The sequence below is a fragment of the Akebia trifoliata genome, chromosome 9 (assembly GCF_017979445.1).
Source record: "Akebia trifoliata isolate Shusen 1 chromosome 9, ASM1797944v1, whole genome shotgun sequence".
Taxonomy (NCBI): Eukaryota; Viridiplantae; Streptophyta; class Magnoliopsida; order Ranunculales; family Lardizabalaceae; genus Akebia; species Akebia trifoliata.
The window spans coordinates 22,590,421-22,612,852 of record NC_141383.1 but is presented as its reverse complement, the minus strand read 5'-3'; the positions used below and the strand labels follow the sequence as shown (position 1 = coordinate 22,612,852).

The 22,432-nt window shown below is 35.6% G+C and overlaps 3 protein-coding genes across 3 annotated transcripts; 2 read left to right on the top strand and 1 right to left on the bottom strand.

Annotated features, from left to right (window-relative positions):
• The first annotated feature begins 128 nt into the window (after positions 1–128).
• Positions 129–5,776, top strand: LOC147394736 (uncharacterized). Its single transcript, XM_086453327.1, has 7 exons — positions 129–1,796; positions 2,445–2,535; positions 2,638–2,795; positions 3,105–3,156; positions 4,004–4,083; positions 4,232–4,325; positions 5,097–5,776. Exons 1-7 carry the CDS (start codon positions 216–218, stop codon positions 5,774–5,776), a joined length of 2,736 nt encoding a protein of 911 aa, XP_086309453.1. The 5' UTR covers positions 129–215.
• A 1,321-nt stretch (positions 5,777–7,097) lies between these two features.
• On the bottom strand, positions 7,098–11,281 carry ABCI7 (non-intrinsic ABC protein 6). Its single transcript, XM_086453789.1, has 3 exons — positions 10,279–11,281; positions 8,888–9,147; positions 7,098–7,543 (listed from the first exon to the last, which is right to left on the bottom strand). Exons 1-3 carry the CDS (start codon positions 11,149–11,151, stop codon positions 7,234–7,236), a joined length of 1,443 nt encoding a protein of 480 aa, XP_086309915.1. The 5' UTR covers positions 11,152–11,281; the 3' UTR covers positions 7,098–7,233.
• Positions 11,282–18,745: 7,464 nt separating this feature from the next.
• On the top strand, positions 18,746–19,879 carry LOC147394734 (ethylene-responsive transcription factor ERN1-like). The gene has a single exon (XM_086453326.1). The coding sequence runs from the start codon at positions 18,746–18,748 to the stop codon at positions 19,877–19,879; it is 1,134 nt and encodes a 377-aa protein (XP_086309452.1).
• Positions 19,880–22,432: the final 2,553 nt, after the last annotated feature.

Genomic DNA, 22,432 nt, shown 5'->3' with positions numbered 1-22,432 from the left:
AAATCAATATTTAAATTTAATAATTAGATATCCTGATGTGAGCTTTGACCGTTTCTTTTTAACCCAACAACGTCTCTCATTCATTTTAACCCTACAATCGAGCTAACTTTGCATTGTTTCCAACCACTAAAAAACCAAACCGTTATTTTCCCGCCTTTTCCTTCTCTTCCAAAACTTCCTCTTGTCCTCTCTGAATTCTACACAAATATGTATAGATGGAACACAGGAGGATATTGATGATGCAATGGGACGGATTAGGAGAAGACGACAACGAATTCTTCGAGTCTCGTGATCGAATATCCACCATCACCACCCTCAACATTGCCTCATCGGGATCCGACAATGATGAAAACTATGACGACACCCGTGTGTCCTTCACCTCTGCCCTCTCCACACCCCCCGAGGAATTCCGTAGCATTGCTACGGTTGCAATGGCCTCATCGAATTCCACGCCCGAGGACTACAACATTTGGATGGCCGAGCCTGGGTCCATCAAAGAACGGCGCAAACGCCTTCTCCAAGGAATGGGTTTGTTCAACGACAAAGAGCTCCTTAGACGAGCAAGTATGGAATTCAAACGAGCTGCTTCAAGGAAAGGTGGGTCATGTCCATTGCCGTCATTCGTGGTGGTATCAACCTCGGCCCATACTGATAAATTAAAGCAAGACCCATCACGTCCAAGTACGATCGTTCGATCAAAATCACAAGGTAGCGTAGCAACAAGTCTCCAAGATGACAAACATAGAAGGGAACAATTTATTAGTGTCGCCTCAAGAAACCACCTTACACGATCTTCTTCATCTCCTTCATCAATGGGAGATCAAAGTTCTCGATTACACACTAATTCCATTAAACCATTTATGACAGAAAACGAAATTGGGTCCACGGATGTTGTAAATAGTCCGATGTTGTTGTCATCATCGATGAATGGTGATGGTGGGGCCTTCTTTTTGATAAAGAATTTAGATACCGGTAAGGAGTTCATCGTTAATGAATTTAACGAAGACGGAATGTGGAACCGACTTAAGGATCTTCAGACGGGAAAGCAACTCACTATGGAAGAATTTGAGAAATGTGTGGGATATTCACCCATTGTTAAGGAACTAATGCGTCGAGAAAACGTGGCTGAAGTTCCCGATGAAAGCATGATAGGTAACGATAGGAAGTCAATTTCGAATGCTCCTTTTAGCAAGAGCTTTAGATCAAGTAAGAGAAGGGGAGTTGGATGGTTGAAGAACATAAAGGGTGTGAAAAATTCAATAAATGGGTTCATTGGAGATAAAGAGCGAGATCATCCATCGTTAATGGAGGAGAGATCAAAAAAGAATTCTTCGTCGGGGTGGACGAAGGTTCGTCAGCATGGGACGTCATGCAAAGAACTTACTGGTCTCTACATGTGTCAAGAAATTCAAGCTCATCAAGGCTCAATTTGGACCATTAAATTCAGCTTCGACGCTCGATATCTTGCTAGTGCGGGTGAAGATCGAATAATTCATGTGTGGGAAGTAGTAAACTGTGGTCTTTTATCGTCTAGATCACTAGATGACTTGAACTTGACACCACTTCATCCCATGGTAAACAATTGCCATGATCGACCTCCTCTTTCGGAGGCTCAATCACTCCCTTCGGAGAGGAAGAGAAGGGGTTTAAAGGTTTCTTCTAGTTTTAGAAAGGGTAGCTCAATCTCTGACTATGTCGTCATGCCGGAGACCATTTTTTCACTCTCGGAAAAACCGGTGTGCTCTTTCCAAGGTCACTTGGATGATGTTTTAGACCTCTCTTGGTCCAAATCTCAGGTCCGGCTTCTTTTTAAATTTTTTTTATTTTACTTATAAACACAAACCCTTGTTGTGTATGAGATGTATTTTGTTGTGCTACCCAGAGTTTAGGGGGTAACACCTTCACCTCCTAAGGGTGCAGGGGTGGAGCCCCTATCCAAATTTCTTTTGGGAAAGATGGCAATTATGTAATATTTTCTTAATTTTTGGGAGAAAACATGTTTTAGCAACTCCAGTTTTTTAAATAGAGATTTCTAGGACTGTAAAACTTGAGAAAAAATAATGATTGTTTTTGTTCGGATCCATGGATGTAGACACATCCTTGAACCACGCAAATTCTTGTGTGCGTATTATAGATCAAAAATCACACAAGTGATAAAATTTAAAAGAAAACACAATCGAACACAAGAAGATTTAACAATTTATGAAGATTTTAATTAGAATGCAAAATTTCAAGTCTATAAACACAACAGTTGTAACGATTTTATAGTAGTCCAACAGTAATGCCAAAACCTAACAGACCATTTTTAAATATTTGGAGAGACCATAACATATATGGAAAAAGCGCTAAAGCGCCAATTTATGTATATAATCTATTACCTAACCTTGAATTTGACATTTATTTTCTGCACAAAAGTCTAGTAATCAATTTTGATAGATTTGCAGAAACTTCTTTCCTCATCGATGGACAAAACTGTGAGACTATGGGACATGGAAAGCAAGAGTTGTTTGAAATTATTTGCACATAATGATTATGGTGAGTGACCTTACCATTACAGCTTTGATAATAATGTGGTAATTATTTGTGTCTAATATACTTTTTTTGTTGTTTGCTTTTTTTTTGGGATTGGGTGTGCAGTAACTTGTATACAGTTCAACCCAGTTGACGATAGATATTTCATCAGTGGTTCACTTGATGCCAAGGTTCGCATATGGAGTATACCCAATCGACAAGTTGTTGATTGGACTGATCTTCATGAAATGGTTACTGCAGCTTGTTACACTCCTGATGGCAAAGTTCAGTGATGTTGGTTTTACAATCCTGTTTTCACTTGAAATCTCAGTTTGAGTACTTCAATGAGTTCTTGTTGACTCAGGCTCGAATCCTCGTTGGTTCAATCCGATTCAACTTGAAACAAGCTGAAGTACTTAATTTGAGTTTTTAATTTTTTTTTTTTTTTTTCTGAATTTAAGAGTTCCCAGTATTTGGTTAAGCTGTTAAGAGTACTTGAGTGGACTTAACAAGTTTACAAGCACTTAATTTGAGTTTTGAATGTGAATTTGATCTGAATCAATTTGGTGTTGGATTTGTTTTTGTCATTGAAGGGTGCCTTAATTGGTTCACATAAAGGGGGTTGCCGTCTGTACAACACATCAGGTATAAAATCTTCAAAAATCAAGGTTAAAGTTCTTCAATTTTTACATTCCATGCCATAATATTCCTCTATCATCTGTTGCTCCATTCAATTCTATCTAAAGCCATGTCTTTCGTTATTACAAGTGTGCTCATATCTGCTCTCACTACTTTTTTCGTTAGATTTGCTCTCACACGTCAATCCATGATCTTTTGGGTCTTCCTCTCAGTCTTTTAAAATCTTTGTGAAATCCTAATTGTTATACACTTCTTATGTCTCAGTAGTATTCTCCCCACCCCCCCCAAAAAAAAAAAAAAAAAAAATAGAATAAAAATCAGTCATTTTTAACCTATCTTCTTCCATAAATATCCTATTGGGTCATGATAATGCCCCCTCTGACATACACCCCCATCACAGAACCGTAGATCATTTGCCTCAGGATACACAAGAAAAAGATTTACGGGTCTGCGTATCCTGAGGCAAATGATGTATGCTTCTGTGATGGGGGCGTCAAAAAGTCATTATTCTATCCTATTTCCACCTTTCTATTCCAACATCACTCTAAACTATTTCTTCTACTCTTCTACTCTTATTTTGAGTTTATGCATTCTTACATGTTAAACATTGCAAATATAACAAACTATAATCAAATTGGTAATAAAAGAGTGCAAGAGTATATATTTTTAGAGTAATTGTAAATATTTTCAATTTTTTTTAATTTCCATTTAAATAAACAGAACTTATTTGCTATGCAATTGCATACACGCACAACATATCATATGCTACTTGAGAACATTGGCCGACACCCATAATATGTAAATTATGGATCTCATAGATACATGATATCTATTTTTATTTTTACTCATCCAGACTTCAAGCTACATCAGAAAGGTCGGATAGATGTTCAGAACAAAAAGAAGTCCCATGCAAAAAAGATTACAGGCTTCCAGGTATCCTATTTGTTTCTTGGCCCCCAAATCCCTTGAAGAAGATAATACTTTCTCGAAGATTTCTATGTCAAACTAATGAAAGCTTCTCTATCTGTGACAATGTGAACACTGCATTACACTAAAACTGACTAACGTGTTTTTGAAACAGTTTGCCCCAGGGAACCCATCTGAGGTGTTGATCACCTCCGCTGATTCTCGGATACGGATCTTTGATGGTTCTGATGTCATTCACAAATTCAGAGGTACTGTTAATAATGCATCGTATAGAGAAAATCTAAGGTACCTATGATCCTGGAAAGCGCCTCAGTCACAACATTCAAAACTGTTTTTTTTATATCAATTTAGAAACAAGCAAGAAATGCAGGAATTGTGAAGGGAAATAGGTTCTAATGACTATTGTCGCATCCATCTGCATCAACTCGACATGTACATTTAATGTCATTAGGACTAAAAGTAGACTAACTATAATATCTTCACCCGATATCAAGAACTAAATGATACTGCTATTGTTGAAGGAATGTTCACATTTGGGTTGGTTAAGAAGTAGCCAGTACTGATATTTTCATATCTTGATGATGGGGATGAGGGTAGTAGAGATGAAAATGTTAAGATGCATAAGTGGAAAGATTAGGAAAGATAAAATTAGAAATGAAAGCATTTCGGAAAATGTGGGAGTAGTTCCAGTAGGCAATAAACTAAGAGAAAGTCACCTGAGATAGTTATAGCACGTTCAACGAAGGCCAATTACAATCCCAATTAGAAGAAATATTCAAGTTGAAGGTGCTAAATGTGTGTGAGGAAGATCCAGAAGAACGTGGATGGAGATGGTGAAAGCAAATATGAACATACTTTCAAATTTCGATAATAGAATAATTGGCTCTGAACAGAGTGGAATTGGACAAATAGGATTCGTTTAGCCGACCCCAAATCTGTGGGATAAGGCTTTGTTGTTGTATTATATCTTGGCAATAATGAAGGTGTTTGCTAATTGTTAGGAATTCTGTTGGTTGCAGGATTTCGGAACACAAGCAGCCAAATTTCGGCATCATTCACTGCTGACGGAAAATATGTTGTATGTGCAAGTGAGGATTCTCAAGTATACGTATGGAAGCGTGATGAGATCCGCAATGTAGGTGAGGGAAAAAGCAAAGGTTTGATAACCACTCGATCTCATGAACACTTCCAATGTAGAGATGTGTCAGTTGCAATCCCATGGCCTGGTAGTATCAAGTATGAACCACCATTGTTGTTTTTAAGATCAAAGAGGCACTCAAAACGCCGTAACCCACTACCACCCCCCTCTCCCGGGATACTTACTTTTGAAGAAATTCTCATGAGCGACAGCAGTAGAAGAAATTCACCCTACCATCCTAAAAACACTAGCTTCTCAGCAGAGCTTGCTAACACATGGCATTTAGATTCGGGGATCGGTGGCAGCAACTCATTTGCTTCCGCTTCTGCATCTTGTAAGTATGGAGATTCACCTTATAGTTCTGCTTCGGGCAACTCTATTTCTTCGTCTTTGAGGTGGTTTGATGGAAGTAATAGCAGTCGGAATCAAAGCATCCATGCAACAGCATGGGGTATGGTGATTGTGACAGCTGGACTGGGAGGAGAGATAAGGACATATCAAAATTTTGGGTTGCCACTTCGGCTTGGCCGCCAAACAAATCTCTTTAGAGATCACACGTGAAGTCCCCAAACAGAAGGAAATAACACAGCTAATATAGTTTTCTTCATTAAGCTTCCATTCTAGAACATAGAATTGTATATGTATTTTCATTATGGTTCTTATAAGGGTGAAATAGAATGCCACAGCAGTTTTTTCGGTTGGTTTTGATATTGTAAATATCAAAGCTTATCAGCCCATTTATTTAAAGTTATAGGCTCATTCCAATATTGAAAAGATGGCTTCGTCGGAGTGCATACCCTCACCGGGGAGTGTAGCACAACATCAAGGTGGTCCAGTGGAAGGTGTTTCTGTGTGTTCTGGTAATTTGATTGAACAGAAAGACAAAAAAGTCGACGAGTATGCACCTAATATCTTGGGATGGGCTTCGTATTTCAAAGCCAAAGTGTGGTCTTGGATTTAAGAGAATGGGAAACACGAATATGTCTAATAGCTAAAAACTGGGCTCAAGAATAATAATAAACCTGTCAAAATTATGTTGAGTTACTACAGCAAGACATAAAATCAATTTCAATCAAGGAAAACCATAGGTCCATGTTGAAGAAAAATGGAGAGCATTTCGGTCAAGTAAGGGTATTGGGCCTTAATTTCAACCAAAAAACCAAGGCACCAACTTCAAATTTTAATACTTAAATTCTAAAACCCATCTGGAAAATTAATACTCCAGCTTGGGTGCAAATACTACAGTGGATGTAGGTTGACACCTTTCCACTAGGTAAACAGTGGGGGAAGGTTTTCTTTATTATTATTGTTAATATGTCCTTAACTGATAAATATATAGGTTGAACGAAGAAATAAGATTCATGATGCGAACCCCAACATTTTGTATGAAGCATGATCTCCTATGTGTGATACATTGACTGATGGGTCCACTCTTGCATTTTACACAATTTTCGCTACAATGTTTACGTACCATAATTATAACTTGTCTCATGGCTTAGATATGAATTTGTTGGTAATAAGAGATGTTGTTTATTGGCCGATTATAAATCACCAGAGTTCAATTGGATGGCACTTTGCAACATTGTCGTTGCCAGTTAGATCAAAGCTGCCCAGCATCAACATGAGGGATGTTTAAGGGTTCGACCATTATTTTACCATTGTGACAATGGAAATTATGCAGAAAACAATGCAAGAAAAGTTTATTTGATCATTTTTCTTTAAAAAGTACAACTATTGCATAGAAACAAGAACAGACAATGCAAGATTTTGTAATACAGTTTTAAGTTTGGAATAAGTGTCTTAACCATACGGAGCTTGAGACCCAAATGAGATGAGAAAAATGAAAAAATACATGCATTCCAATTTTTAATTGACTATGATATTTCTTTTCTTGCATATAATCGCCACCCAAAATAAGATTAACTCAAAAAAATTTGGAGTAACAGCTTGCATTCTTATAATAGAAATAACAAATAAGTAAACGAAAATAGAAATATAAAACAACCTAGCACCACTCACTAGGGGGTGGGCTTCAGTATTCCTTTGATGTAGCTCTTCACCTTCTTTCGAAGGGAATCATAAGGCAACAGTTCAATCACCTGTGCTCCAAACGAGAAGACGAGAGCGTTCCTCGCCGTCCCTGGGTCAATGCCACGTGCAAGAAAGTAGAAGAGTTGATCCTCTTCAAGGTCGCCGCTTATTGCAGCTCCATGGGAGCACTTGACATCATCAGCAATGATTTGGAGATTGGGTTTCACATTCACAGTTGCGCGAGGCTCAAGGAGTAGGCTCCTTGTTAGTTGCCCAGCATCCGTCTGTTGCGCAAATCTGTAGAACAAGGGCATAGGGTTATAAACAGTACGAGAATAGGTAATCAAATAATAGCACATTTACAAACATGGAATTGAGCTTGAGCTAGAAAATGAGAAAGAATCAGAGAAGAATGTTCTACCCTTTATATAGGTGGATAGTACCAATCAAATGGGTATTGGGTAATGGGTACAAGTGTCAATAATCTAGACTACTCAATGTGAGTTGGGTCCACATTTTGCAGTTATTCAATGTCAGTTGGGTCTACCCAAATTGCTGTTTATCCCTCTTTTTGAGCTGGAGTTCATCTTGTTTCACTGGTAGGAAAAAAAAGGCTTTGGTCTTGCTCCCTTTTGCTACGTGCTGGGGCATTTGGTTGGAAAAAAACAGAAGAATCTTCTCGGAGAGAGAGAGGGATCACCATGACATGCTTCTGTTTATTTTAGGGCTGTTGTGTTACTGGTGTAAGATGGATGTTGCTTTCAAAGGGGTTTTCTTTGAGGAGTTTGTTTTTAAGTGGGTGACATCCTTTGCTCCCGTTAGTTTTTGTTTGCTTTTCTTTTTCTTTGTTTCTCTTTGTATTTATGGTTGGTTATCTCGACCGCCTTTTTAATATATTTCTGGTTCTCTTATCAAAAAAAAATCTAGACTACTCACTTCATAACACCCCTTCATTGCACCGTATCCCACGGATGGATTGCACTGATCAGATAGCCGTAGTCATCCAGTAATTGACCACTTTTGTGGCCGCCCATTCCCCATAATAATATAAAAAATGTCCAAACTCAAGCAACTAAACCAACTGCTAGAAGCAAAATTTGGTATTAATTTGACATCGCTCCTCCAAAAGGTGGCCCATGAATTAGTTGGTTTAGATTAATAGTACATCTACTAGTTGGACTGGCAAATCACAAATGCTGTATTACAAGGTATGGGAACTCATTAGGTAGATAGGTTATTAGTAATTGACAAGGTCTAGGTCGATATTGTTACTAAATGAAACAAATATTTAAATAAAAGGTAAAAAAGTCTTGCGCTGTGTATGATTATACATGGATAAGCCCTATGTAAGAAAGGAAATATAGGCTCTAGAAGATTTGTGAAGTTTTAAAGGATGAAACAGAGGGAATGGGTTTGGATCTTTAAACATTACAGATAATTCAAAAGTTGAAGGAGAACTAATAAGGGGCAAAGTCTGTTGTATAAAGATTGCTTGTTTTAATCTGTTTTTTTTTTTTTCATGATCAATGAGCCCAACAATAAGAATTATTAAAGTATTAGATATCCATTTAACTTAAAATTAGAATCTCATGTTAGGAATTGAATTACAATTAAATTATTCAGAAATGAAAAAGAAGATACCTGTTGACCTTGACGTTTCCATCAAACACAGCTTGTCCTAATGAATGGGCCACAATGCACTTATGAAGCTGTCGGGAAAAACCTCTAGGATGGTCCAAGATTAATCTGCTATGAAGGTCTTGTATTTGATCACGTATACATAAGTGAAATGTTGATAATTCTGTTACTGTGTCTGGGCCCACTTGTTGAACATGAAGATTGTGTCTGCTCAATTTTCCACCGGTGCTTATCTCGACGAGCTCGTACGTACTGGATGATTCCTATAAAATATGGTGAATAAAGATGTTAAAAGTTGAATTAGATTCATAAATATCAGTGACTTGGATAATAAGCTCTCATTTAAGAAGAATTACAAGCAATATGAACGGAGTAAGTGGTTCATATGTGGTGCAACGGGCTACTTTCCAATAACAAACATCCTCCCATAACCTTAACCACCTAAATTCTCCATGAAGATAATTAAATTTATCTCCTAAATTCTAATAACATTGTATATGATAAAACGCTAATTATTGACTACTGATCTCGCTTGCCTAGCAAAAAAATTAAAAAGCTTCCATCGCTCCTAGAAAAATGATAATAGCTTGCATATGCTTCTATTTCTCCTAAGTCCTATCCGTCTGGACCTATTTCTCTAGTATAAGATGCTAAGTATAGGAAGTCTATACTCAAGGTACTGCTCCAATTCTCACAAACACTAATGCAACTCTAAATAAGTTGAATCATTCTGTATCTTTAAAATGCTGTCATTTCCTAGTTATTCTTTATTTCTGCTTTGTTGTTTGTAAGCAGATTTTCTCGGCCTACTTTGTATAACTGGTTTCTTTTTTCTACAAACTTCTCAAATAACTTTTTATTTTTATTTTTGGATAGGTATAAAGTTAGTGGTTAGCAAATGAAGTTGGGTTCAAGGTTTGAACCAAGGACATGGCAACAATAATCCACACGTCTTACCACTTAGCTGAGTTGGCACTTCAAATCAAATAATATTTTATTCCAAGAAAGAGACATACTTAGCTAGATATCTTTAGATAAAGATACATGATATGTTCAATCCATATCTATTGAATCAGCTCATCAAAATTTGACCCATAAACCAGAACTTAATGTTAGAGTGGAGAATTCAATAGCAACCCATTCTCCTTTGACAAAAGGAACTTTGAGCAAGTACCCATTTCTTAAATCCATGTAAATGAAACTGGGTTATGGTGAAAATTGTTTCCTAAACCAAATTTGTTAATAAAGATATTGTATCAGTATTCTAGCCACATTGTTGTACAAACTAAGTAATAACTACTACAATATGCTATCTATACTTGAAAGAAATAGTTTTTATTACTTAATTCAATATTTTGCCTTAAAAGAAATTTGGGTCAAAAATAACAATTCACCTGTTGAACAAAAGTCCACTTGATATGGGTTGCATTCGTGGCTTGCTGTTGTATGTAAGAATGGTTAACCTTCCCTCCTTCTCCAATCATCACCTCCATAACCGAATTTGCCCAATAACACTTATCCCCATCTCCACCCAAATACTCCTCAATTATCCCAATCTCCCCTCCCTTCTCTACCATAACCAACACTCTCGGATTCGATATAGGCAGATAGTTCGACCCATTATCCCTGCTTTCACTAGAATAAAACCTCAAATGAAGCGGATTCTCAACCCGACAACCAGACGGAACGAATACAACAGTAACATCAGGAGCACCAATCCCATTAAGAGACCAGAACAAGTCTCCATCATGAAAATTGGAGATAAATTCAAGTACCCTTTTCATAATTTCCTCTGAAGATATGTTCGAAATGCTCCCAATGTAAACACCATCAGGAAATTCATCGATTTGTGAGACAGAATGGACAATGTGACCATCAAAGATAACCAAATTGGGGAATTGGGTATCAGAGGAGATACCTGAAAGATCAAATTCTGAAATGGGTGAGGTTGAAACGGGTTGAATTTGAGAGTTTTTAATGAAAGAAGTGTCGGTGAATCGAAAAGGTTCGTCTTTTCGAGAAGGCCAAGACATGGAGAGGAGAGATTCAGAAGAGGTGTCTCTGAGTTTCTGAATTGGTGGTGTTGAAGAGAGGGTTGAAGTTGAGTCTTCTAGGGTTTCAGCAAGTTGAAGGACGAATGGGTCAGAGAGACTCGCGTGTGGTGTCGAAGATGGTTGAACCATGAACCTGGTCAGGGTTTTGGGTTTTGTAGGAGATGGGTTGAGATGATGGAGGCGAAAGGGGAGTGGGAACGTTGAAGAAGCCATTAGAGAGCTCTGAAACAGTGAAGTAACAGAGAGGATTGACGAAGACGAGTTGAATTTCTCAGACCGAGTTACGCACTCGGTGCTTCAATCAAGGGAGGGGAATCTACTTGGGGGGAGATGAAGAGAGAAACTGGCTTCCTGCCATGTGGGTAGTTATGTACATTCGGGTCCACCCGAATTGAACCAAATTTTTGGATCCGGATCGGATTTTGTTAAAACTGATATCGAACCCGAATTTTTCGGGTTTTACTTCGGTTCAGTCTGGTTTTGGTCCGATTTTTGGTTCAGGTTTCGGTCAATTTTGTACACCACTACTTGTGGGTAGGGGTCGGCCAGGCCTGTTTCAGCTAGCCTTAAATGGGTAGGTCCTAACTGGGCCTTAAAATCTTAGTGAGTCTGGCCTGTCCAATGGTCTTGCTGGGCCACATAATGAAATGAGTATCCTGGGCCAGATCGTCTATTTACAGGTTGAACCAGCCCAAAAACTTCCCGCCTTAGTTATGGAAGCCCAATTAAACAAGGGAAGAAATGGGCTTAGCTCTTAAGCCTAAAAGGTAATTCCTTTTTAACCCATTTCATTGCCAACCTGTATTCTAATGGGACTATCAACTAGCTCAAACATGTAAGACTCATTGAAAAACATTGTGGCCCAAGCCCATGATCCACTAAAAAAAACTTCAAGGCTTATGGGTAACCCAAAGCTAAGCCTTTGAACCCCATGGATCAAAGTTCCTTTAATTCAAAAGAGCCTCTGAATCTATATAATTAAATTCCCTATTTATTTTGAATCTTTGAATCCTGCATGATCAAGTTCATATCGGTTTATAAGGCCTAAATTAAATTGTATAGAACTATTTGGTCCTCTTTTATACATTTGTATATATCATTATTTTTTTGAGAGCTTACACGTCACGACACATCTTAGTAAAATAGATTTCAAAGACGGTATATCATCAACAACATGCATTTGACATTGGAGACTTTTATTCGACAATTCTACTATTCAAAGGTATTGATTTCAACAAACTGGCATTGATCATTAATCACCGTAAGTTTGAAGGAGAGAAATTAGGATCACATTAAAATGGTTTAAGAAATTGGATAGAAAAAATCTAGGATTTTCTACAAGGGATTAAGGTGACATTCACAACAATGGATTGAAGATAAGGTTAGATAGATTAAAATTAAATTACCATGGAGTTTGAAGACGAGTAGTTTTGAGAAGAAATACAAAAATTTTTGGTTACCAATTGAAAATAAGGGCATTTAAGTCATTTTAAATGAATCTACAAAGATGATCGAAGTATAGGATAGAAAAAGGGGGTGGGGGGTGTATCTCAAACATTCACTAAAACTTTGAAGGATGTGTCTAAACTCTAAAGTCTAAATTAGGGATGCAACTTGGTTCGGTTCAAATCGAGAACATTGAGCTTTGGGCTGGTTTGGAACAAGTTGCGGTTTGATTCTAGGTTTAGAAAATGGAGAACTGGTCAATTTGGTTCGGTTCTTAGTTCAAGACATGTATAGAACTAAACCTTATGTCATAAATAAATAAATATATTCATTTGTTATGAATTATTTTAAGAGTTAGGATATAGATTAATGACTTTTTTATGAATAAATTAATGATGTTTTTAATGAATAAATTAATGATCTACTAGATGAAATTTTATATTTATTATTTATTGTTTATTAAAACTATATCATTTCCAACTAAGTTTATACGAGCCTAGCAAAAAAAGAAAGTTTATAGGATATTGGTAACCCATGAAATCAAACCAAATCAACCTTAGTTTGGTTTGGGTTGTTCAATTCTATTAGCATTTCCGTTCGGTTTTTATTCTTATTTAGTAGAACCAACCTATGTTGGTTCGGTTCAGATTTATACACATTTCCATAAGGTCTTAGATGTTAGTATTCCCTTATATATATAAAGGAATATGACTAAAGATCTTGATCGTGTAAACACAAAATCCAATGCTTAAAAATTATTCTTGAGATATGCAAAAAATCTCAATAATTGAATTTTGTGTTTATATGGTCAAGATCCTATGTCATATTTCATGAGTTAACAGAACCCCATCCATATATATAGGTGGTGTTCGGCAACCGATGTTAGGGAGCCAACAAGTTTATCCAATGTAGCTTAAAAGTTTCACATTGAGCTGATTTTTGACGATGATGATCTCTTTGGTGAGGAGATCATTCTCGTCAAAAATCGGCCAAATCTAAAATTTCTAATTCCATCAGAAGTGATTTACAAATTTTCAGTAAAAAATCGACGATACACAATTCTAAATTAGTTTTGAAGGATTTAAAAGTTTAAGATTCAACTTAATCCAAAACTTTTAAGCCACATAGGACAAATGTGTTGGCTCCCTAACGTTGGTTATCGAACCTGACCCTATATATATAGAGGGAAGCGTTCAGCTGACAATCTTAGGATGACAAAACAGATCCAAAACTTTTGTCTTATGTAGTTTAGAAATTTCGGATTGAACTGATTTTTTGTGATGATAATATCTATGGTGAGGAAATCTTCCTAACCAAAAACCAGCCCAATCTGAAACTTCGAACCCCATAAAAATTATTTTAGAATTGTGAATCGTCAATTTTTTATCGAAAATTTGTAAACCACTTTTTATGAGCTTATAAGTTTCAGATTGGGATGATTTTTTGTGAAGATGATTTCCTCAACATAGATATCATCCTCATAAAAAAATTAATCCAATCCAAAACTTTTAAGCCATATAGGACAAGTTTTCTCAGCCAACATTATCATCTTAAGATTCTCAACCAACATTGTTTTGTTATATATATATATATATATATATATATATATATATATATATATATATATATATATGGTCCCGTTCGGCACCCTAAGTTTTACCACACACTTTAACAAACGCGTTTTGTCTTACATGGGTTAGAAGTTTCGGAATGAGCTGATTTTTGGTGAGGATGATCTCTATGGTGAGGAGATCATCCTCACCAAAAATCAGCTCATTCCAAAACTTCTAACCCCATCAAAAATGGTTTACTAAAAATGGACGGTCCACAATTTTTCAACGTGTAAACATAGGGCTAAACATTTCGGAATGGGCTGATTTTTGGGGAGGATGATCTTCTAATCATAGAGATCATCCTCACCAAAAATCAGCCCATTCCAAAACTTCTAACCCATGTAGGACAAAAAACGTTTGTTAAAGTGTGTGGTAAAACTTATATATATGGGAAATGTTCAGCACCCTAAGTTTTACCACACACTTTAACAAACGTTTTTTGTCCTACATGGATTAGAAGTTTTGGAATGGGCTGATTTTTGGTGAGGATGATCTCTATGATTAGAAGATCATCCTCCCCAAAAATCAGCCCATTCTGAAATGTTTAACCCTATGTTTACAAGTTGAAAAATCGTGGACCGTCCATTTTTTGTAAATCATTTTTGATGGGGTTAGAAATTTTGGAATGAGCTGATTTTTAGTGAGAATGATCTCCTCACCATAGAGATCATCCTCACCAAAAATCAGCTCATTCCGAAACTTCTAACCCATGTAGGACAAAACGCGTTTGTTAAAGTGTGTGGTAAAACTTAGGGTGCCGAACGGGACCCTATATATATATATATATGGGTGGCGTTCGGAGGCCCTAAAAAGTGCCAAACATTTTTCAAAACATGGGCTAGAAGTTTCGGAATGGGCTGATTTTTTGTGAGGATGGCCTTTATGACGAGCAGATCATCCTTATTAAAAATCAGTCTGTTTTGAAACTTCTAAGTCTATCAAAAGTGATTTACAAAAATCGGACGATCCACGATTCTTCAACTTGTAAATTAGGGTTACAAGTTTCGGAATTAGCTGATTTTTCATGAGGATGATCTTTTCATCATAGAGATCATCCTCACAAAAAATCAGCCCATTCCAAACTTCTAACCTATGTTTTGAAAAATGTTTGACTCTCTTTAGAACCTCTGAACGCTCTCCAATATATATATATATATATAACAAAACAAAGTTAATTGTGTTATTTATTATTTAAAAACAAATCCTTTTTTTATATATATATAAATTTACTAAAAACAATTTAAAATTTTAGATTCTTCAAAACTTTTTACAATCAGTGGACAATCTATGTCTTAGCTTCTCACCTTTTTCTTATACCTAATATAATCCAATATAAATTGGAAACAAATACTATGTGGTAAATTTTTTTCAAGAGAAACTTAAGACGATTGAAGTATTGCAACGTCAGCAAAACACTAAAATCATATCGTTTAAATTTAGGAGTTCAGTGATTGTTTATTTTTAAAATCTCTTATTTTAATTTAAAAAATATTTAGATTACTTTTTTTTAATACCTAATATGATCTATGCACCGAAAACTAAAGGATTTGGGTGTAATCTATTTTCAAAGTGACCTAATGAAAACTACATAAAAATTACTATATAAAACTTCAAGAAAATGGTACTACAGAGGATCCGCTCTGATATAATATCATTCGACTAATAATCAGTTTCAGAAAAGGTTGGACAATTTGTGTCTTAAATTAGTAAGTTTTGAAGAATTAATAATTTTATTAATAAATAATAAAATTAAAATTATTTTGATCTTTACCCTTGAATTCTATTGGGTGTTGTACATATTTGAACATTGCTTTGTTAAGAAAGCTCCACGTGGAAGTAAGAGAATGATCACTAACGTCATTCCCACATATTCATAATTTTATAACATTTAGGAAAAAGTCAATAGTCAAGGGGGTCCCACTCATGACCCAACTCTACGGTGCCAAATTAATCAATAATTTATTTATTTTAATCTTTCAAACAGATCCTTTGTACCATTTTGTACATTAGAAGAGTTCCTGACTTAAGTCGATTCTCACAAAGCCTTCAAACTTTCCTCTTTGTCTCTCTCTTTTTACAGCATAACCTATGCGTCTACTTCTTATTTATCCTGTCCAATTAAAACTGGACAAGTGGCAAACCGAGGTGGAAGTTTGCCATCAAAGGCATCTGATTGGTCTCCTATATGTAAGATTTTGGGTGATAACTTCAAGAAGTAAAATAAGACTTCTTTGTCCTGTCCTTTGGTGCTAATCTTACAATTTTATTTGTTTATTTATTTAAGTTAAGTTTCGTCTCACACACTTAAGAATTAAGTACTTATAAAGGTTCTTCACGGTATAAATGGGCCGGGTTTGCATACTATACAAAGTCCATTTAGTTATTGGGTCAGGCAGGTTGGTTCGAGCTTGGGAACTACCTGATTCGTCCGATAACTTATAATTGTTACACTATTTAGATATGAAATTGTGGGTCGGTCAAGCCTGCATGAATTCGGGCTTGGATCTAGAAATTTTCATGTTCGACTTGGTCCCGGTCAGACCATTAAATGGGCTGGTTACGACTGACTTATTTAACGCCCAACCCGACCCATTAGTAGCTCTATATACACGATCTCGCTCCTGTATTCGTTCCCAACTCCACCACTCTTTGCAATATCTAGTAAGAACAGAAGAACTACTTGTGAGTTAATTCAGGTCAAATTTATATTTTTTTAACCTTTGTCTATGTCTCAATGTGAATATGTTGATTTAAAACTCAAATACAATCTAAATAAATTGAGAGAAAAACAATAAAGCATGGTGATTTGTCTCAAAATGAAAAGTTGACTCGGTACAAGTTTAAAGTTATTAATTCTTGATATGTAGCATATAAGAGTTTAAAATATTTCACATGGGTAAGGGTGTCAATGGATTGTCGAAAATTTGAATCCGATTCAAATTTGAATTCGAAAAATTGGATATTATCCTAAATTTTTGGATATCGGATTCGAATTCAAAAATTAACATTTTGAATATGATAATATGCGATTTGAAATAATATATAATATATATTATTTTATTTATTTATTTATTATATACAGAGTATAATATATAATAAGTTTTTTAAATACTAAAACATCAATTGGATAAGGAAAAATTATGTATTTTTTTTTAATATACAAATTATTCGAATTCTAATCGGATGTTATCCGATATCCGATAGAATAATCGGATTCGAATTTGGATAGAGTTTTAGAACATCCGTCGGATTCAAATTCGAATTTGGATATCAAATAAAAATTTTGGATTCAGATTCGGATATTGCTGTATCCGAACTGATAACCATCTGTTGACAGCCTTACACATGGGGTAGCAAACATGACGAAAAGCTCATTTAATTATAAATTTTAAAAATGATTACAAGGAAGAAATAATATAAATTAGACAATTAGATATGGATTAAGGTCGGGTTTAGTGGATTGTGCTGGGGCTTTGGAGTAATCGAATTGGTTATCCTTCATCAGCAATGACAAAAGCAAAATGATTAGATACTTCTAATCTCTGGTTAATCCAAAGTTGTATTATTAATCCTTTTAGTCCTTTTATAATAATGTTGTCATCCTATATGGTGACAACAGGTTAATACTTGATTTGCGAAAAGTACTGATTTTACCCTTGTTATTTAATGAAATTGATTAAAGTTTCAAAGGCAAATAATGGGTTTATGGGTCATTTCCATAGTCCTCATGCATCCAATATATGGGTCTCTACAAGGTGAGAAAGTGATTGTTTTACCTTTGTTTCTCTAAGGGTTTGTATGATTAGGCATGGAAAATGATTTCCCATGAATGATGGAATTCCTTTTCCCAAGAAATTCATATTCCTTTGAAAATAAATTCCCTGCTCCTAAGATAAGATGAATTGCTAAATAAATAGGGATTCTATTGGCACCCCAACTTTTAATAACAACACATGGCCTTTTGAAAATAAATATACATATAGATTGGTGTGTTATAAGTAAAATTTGGTGTGTTAATAAAATATCTCTAGTAATATATTAATTCATTTGTTTTTTTAAATGTAATTTAGAATCTTTGTTTTGTTAATTTTCACCTTTCTGGCTCCTGTTGGGGACCTTGCAATCTATTTTACTAATGGGTTATTAATGCTTACAGGGTTTATCTAACATATACAAGCAAAAGAGAACAATTAGTCTTTTTCTCAAAGAGATGACTACTATGTTCATGTCACCTTCAAGGTTGAAAGTTAGCGACAAAACCTGAATTAAAATATTACATATTAATATATTATTAATTAATTAATTAACTAAAAGAATCCAAGAGAAGAAAAGTGGACCAATTCAAGCTCACATTCATAGATTAAAAAAAAGAGAAATTTTGTGAATAAAAAAATCAAAGAAGAAATGTATTATCTTTGCTTGGTCAATGCAAAAATTTCTCTAATTGCACCATAAAATACCATTTGTTTCCTTATAATTTTCTATTTCTTTGTCATCAAAGAGAACCCTCCATATGGTCTGATACGAAACCCCCCCCCCCCCCCCCCCCCAAAAGAAAAAAAATAAAAAATAAATAATTCAAAAAAAAACAAGTAGGTAGCAACAAGCATTAAAGGGGCCTCTCATTTAACATCATCTCACACATCTCTTATAAATTACACCTAAAAGATCAATCAACCCAAAATAGAAGCCAAGCAAATATATCTTCTCCTTCTTCAAGTCATATTGAGATAAGAAAGAAAAACAAAATGGGGAGGAAGAGAAAGGCTGGGGAGGGGGGAGAAGAGAAGGACTATAGTGATGGAAGTATGGGGTGGAATGAGATGGTGAAGGAGGCAGCGGCGACTGTAGCGCTAGGTGGAGCAAGGCGAGCTAGAAAGCGATTCGTGGGGGTGCGACAAAGACCTTCGGGGCGATGGGTGGCTGAGATTAAAGATACTATACAAAAGATAAGAGTGTGGTTAGGCACTTTTGATACGGCTGAGGAAGCGGCGAGGGCTTACGATGAAGCCGCTTGCTTGCTCCGCGGTGCAAACACTAGAACGAATTTTTGGCCTTGTTCGTCGTCATCTTCTTCAACTCCTGCTCTTCCATCGAAGATCACAAATCTTCTTCTTCATAGGCTAAATGCAAAAAATAACTCTTCCACTACCACACCCACACCCATATCGACCTTGACATCTTTATCAAAGAACCAACAGCAGCAAAAGCAACATGAATATAGAGAAGAAGAATTAGATGAAGTGCAAGGTACCCAATTGGATGATTTTCTTAATGATCCTGATGATTCCATAACCACCAACACTACTAGTAGTATTAGTTGTAGTCGTGATTACATGACTACAAGTAGTGTTGAATCAAATTCCATTGAAAAAGATGGTGGAGTAGGAGAATTTGTTATGGATTATAACTTGGGTGATGTGAGTCAAGTTGGGGAAGAAGGAGAAGAAGGTGATGATCTAGGTGTCATGGATTTCCAATTCTTAGATGTTGTTGGGTCATCGTGTCACTATTATCCGTTCGAGATTGCTGAAGAGATCGCAGAGCCAATTGATGAGGAGAACAATGGGGATGAGCCTTCTATGCTTAGAGAGGCTATGAAGAGGATGAAGTATGAGAGGAAGTACTCTGCGTCTCTTTACGCCTTCAATGGGATCGCTGAGTGCTTGAAGTGGTCTGAACACTTAACTAACCTCAAAAATACATGTAATAACAATCAAGAGGAAAAGAAGACAAAGGAAGAAGAATTAGTGCAAGTGACGAAGCAAGACGGGAATTCGGAGACTTCTACAGACACTTCTTCATCCTCTTCTTCGATCAACGATGGAGAATTATCCCTTTGGAGCTCTCTTGATCTCCCTCCCATCTGCTTTGTTAGTTGATTTAAGGCCTTTGATTATTCATACCATCTCATACTCTAATTTCAAGTAGAATTTAATAGCTTTTCGCCCGGATCTCGTATTGTATTAAGCACTTAATGAGATGTAATTTTGTATTTTATTCCCCCAGGCAACTTTTCTTTCATTTGCAACCAATGTTGAGTATTTACTTGTATTTTAGTTTTCCGTAGATTTGTAAGTTTTAATCGATTAACGAATGAAGCTTGTTCAGGGCACTAGAGGGAGAACTATCACTTGTGATTTTTGTTGGGGTTTTGGAGCTGAACAAGTTGCAAAGGGGTGCAAACCCTTTCTTGTTGGAAGAAGTAGTTCGACGAGTGATATTAATTCAATCCAAATTCTCTAATTAAGATATCACTAGACCTCTTTTTTTAGGTTTCGAGAAAAACGTAGAGAACAAGAAGATGAGAGAAGACATGCGAAAACAGTTCATCTTGTAGAAAACAAAGACGATGTTTTGATCATCATATTCTCAAGCTTATCATCCTCATTTCCGAGCATAGTGAACCGGTTTAATCTCCATTGATGTAGCCTATATCGGGTGAACCACGAAAATATCTTTGTTGCTATTTTATTTTATTTTATTTCATGATTTTTTCTTTTAAATATTTTGTATCCTATATGTGATTGTGCCTATTGGAGTAATTTTTTTTTTATTATTCTTAATTTATATATATATATATATATATATATATATATAATAACACTCTCCTAAAAATGTTCAGCACAATATTTGACTCTCTTTAGGACCTTCGAATGCTTCCCTAACATTTTACTCTTTTTGATTTCCCTCTATATTTGTAGTAGGAAAGTAGATTTTTTTTTTAAATTTTATACTTTTAAAAATTTTGAACATTGATAATTAGAAAATAAGGCATGTGTTCGGATCAAATCGGATCGGTTTTGGATTAAGAATGAAATGAAACGGATCTGATTCGATTCACATATTCATTAATCCATTCGCATCTTTACAAAAATTTGGATCGAAATGAGAGTGTCACTGATCCGGTACTGAATCGATCCGTTGCCAACCCCAATTAGGATGGCTCCCCTGCAAAATGGCCCATATGTAATCGGGTCAGGCTAAGGTAGGATGGGCTTGGGCAATGAGTTCTCTTAAAGGCCCATTACATTTGGTTTAACAAACGGCTGGACTTGGTCCACTTGGATTAGATTTCTAGGCCTTATTAAAAGCGATCCATTTAAGGCCATTTAGGTCCATTACTTGACACAAAAATATATAATTTTTTTAATGATCTAAATGTCCATCAAAGTTGTTTTCACCAAATGCACCACAGCTTTTAGAAGCACTTCTAAACCGTCCAAAAACCAACTCCATAAACAATTTGTTCTCGCGATTGTGATTCTTTATATAAGTGATTCAAAGAGAAGTAAGTTTCAATAAAATCAGAACTACCACAAACAAGGCATAATTCAATAGGCAGGAAAGGTCGAACAATACTTGAATTCGACATTGTGAAGTCTAAATGGTGGCCTTAACTTTTATTTTTTTTTATAAATAAAATTATGTCCAAATCCACCTTTTCAATGAGTATTGCCTTGATTCACTACTACGGCCATTATTATCTACACCCAAAGCCATCTTCCTCAGTAATGAGTAGGTCAATCTAAGATCATATATGGCTGAAGTCAACGCAATCAGGCTTATAATTCAACTGGCATACATAATCGGTATCATAAGATTTGGGTTCAATGTGACAAACTTTAATTTCACTTGCTATTACAATCGATGGTCTTGTTAAGATTGAACCCATCATCCAGGACGTAAAGAAATCAAACGACAAAGTGAAGTTTGCTTCAGCTATTAAGAAGTTTTGAAGCCAACGCAATCAAGCTTATAATTCAATTGGCATATGTAATCATCATCATGAGGAAATCCTTTCTCGAGCCTCATTGACTTTTGATTAAATCTTTTTTTTTTAATCACAGCAACACCTTCGCCTTTCTATCGCTACATCTAAAATGTATCTCTACTCTTAATAATAGTTTAACATGTTTTTCATTTAGTAATTATTCTCCATTGTGATTGGAGACTAATAGTGTGTCTATGGCATAAAAATGGAAAAAAACATAAATTTGACAATCAAATTGCTATAAAAGGATGATGTAAAAAGACCCAGTGATGGGTTTTTTAAGATTCAAGTGAATTATTTATAAAATAAAACACAACGGTGGGTCTCAATACAGTTAAGTTGAGTGGAGTCCACCACTACCCTTACTTTATTGCTTTTCCTTTCTATCCCCTTGATTTTTATTGTCTTTCATCTTCTTCCCCTTTTTGTAATAATAACCCTTTTTTGAATAATACCTCCTCTAACTTTACTATCTTTCTTATTTTACCACTTTAACTTAACAATTTGAAAATCACTACAAAACTTCTTTCAATGATAAAACTTTTCATGTACATCCTCAATTTATTAATTCCCCAATTTTAACTAATTCTATAAAGAATAACCAACACCAAATTGCAAGTCAAGACTTTTTTACATTAAATCTAAAAGCCCATTGGAGAGA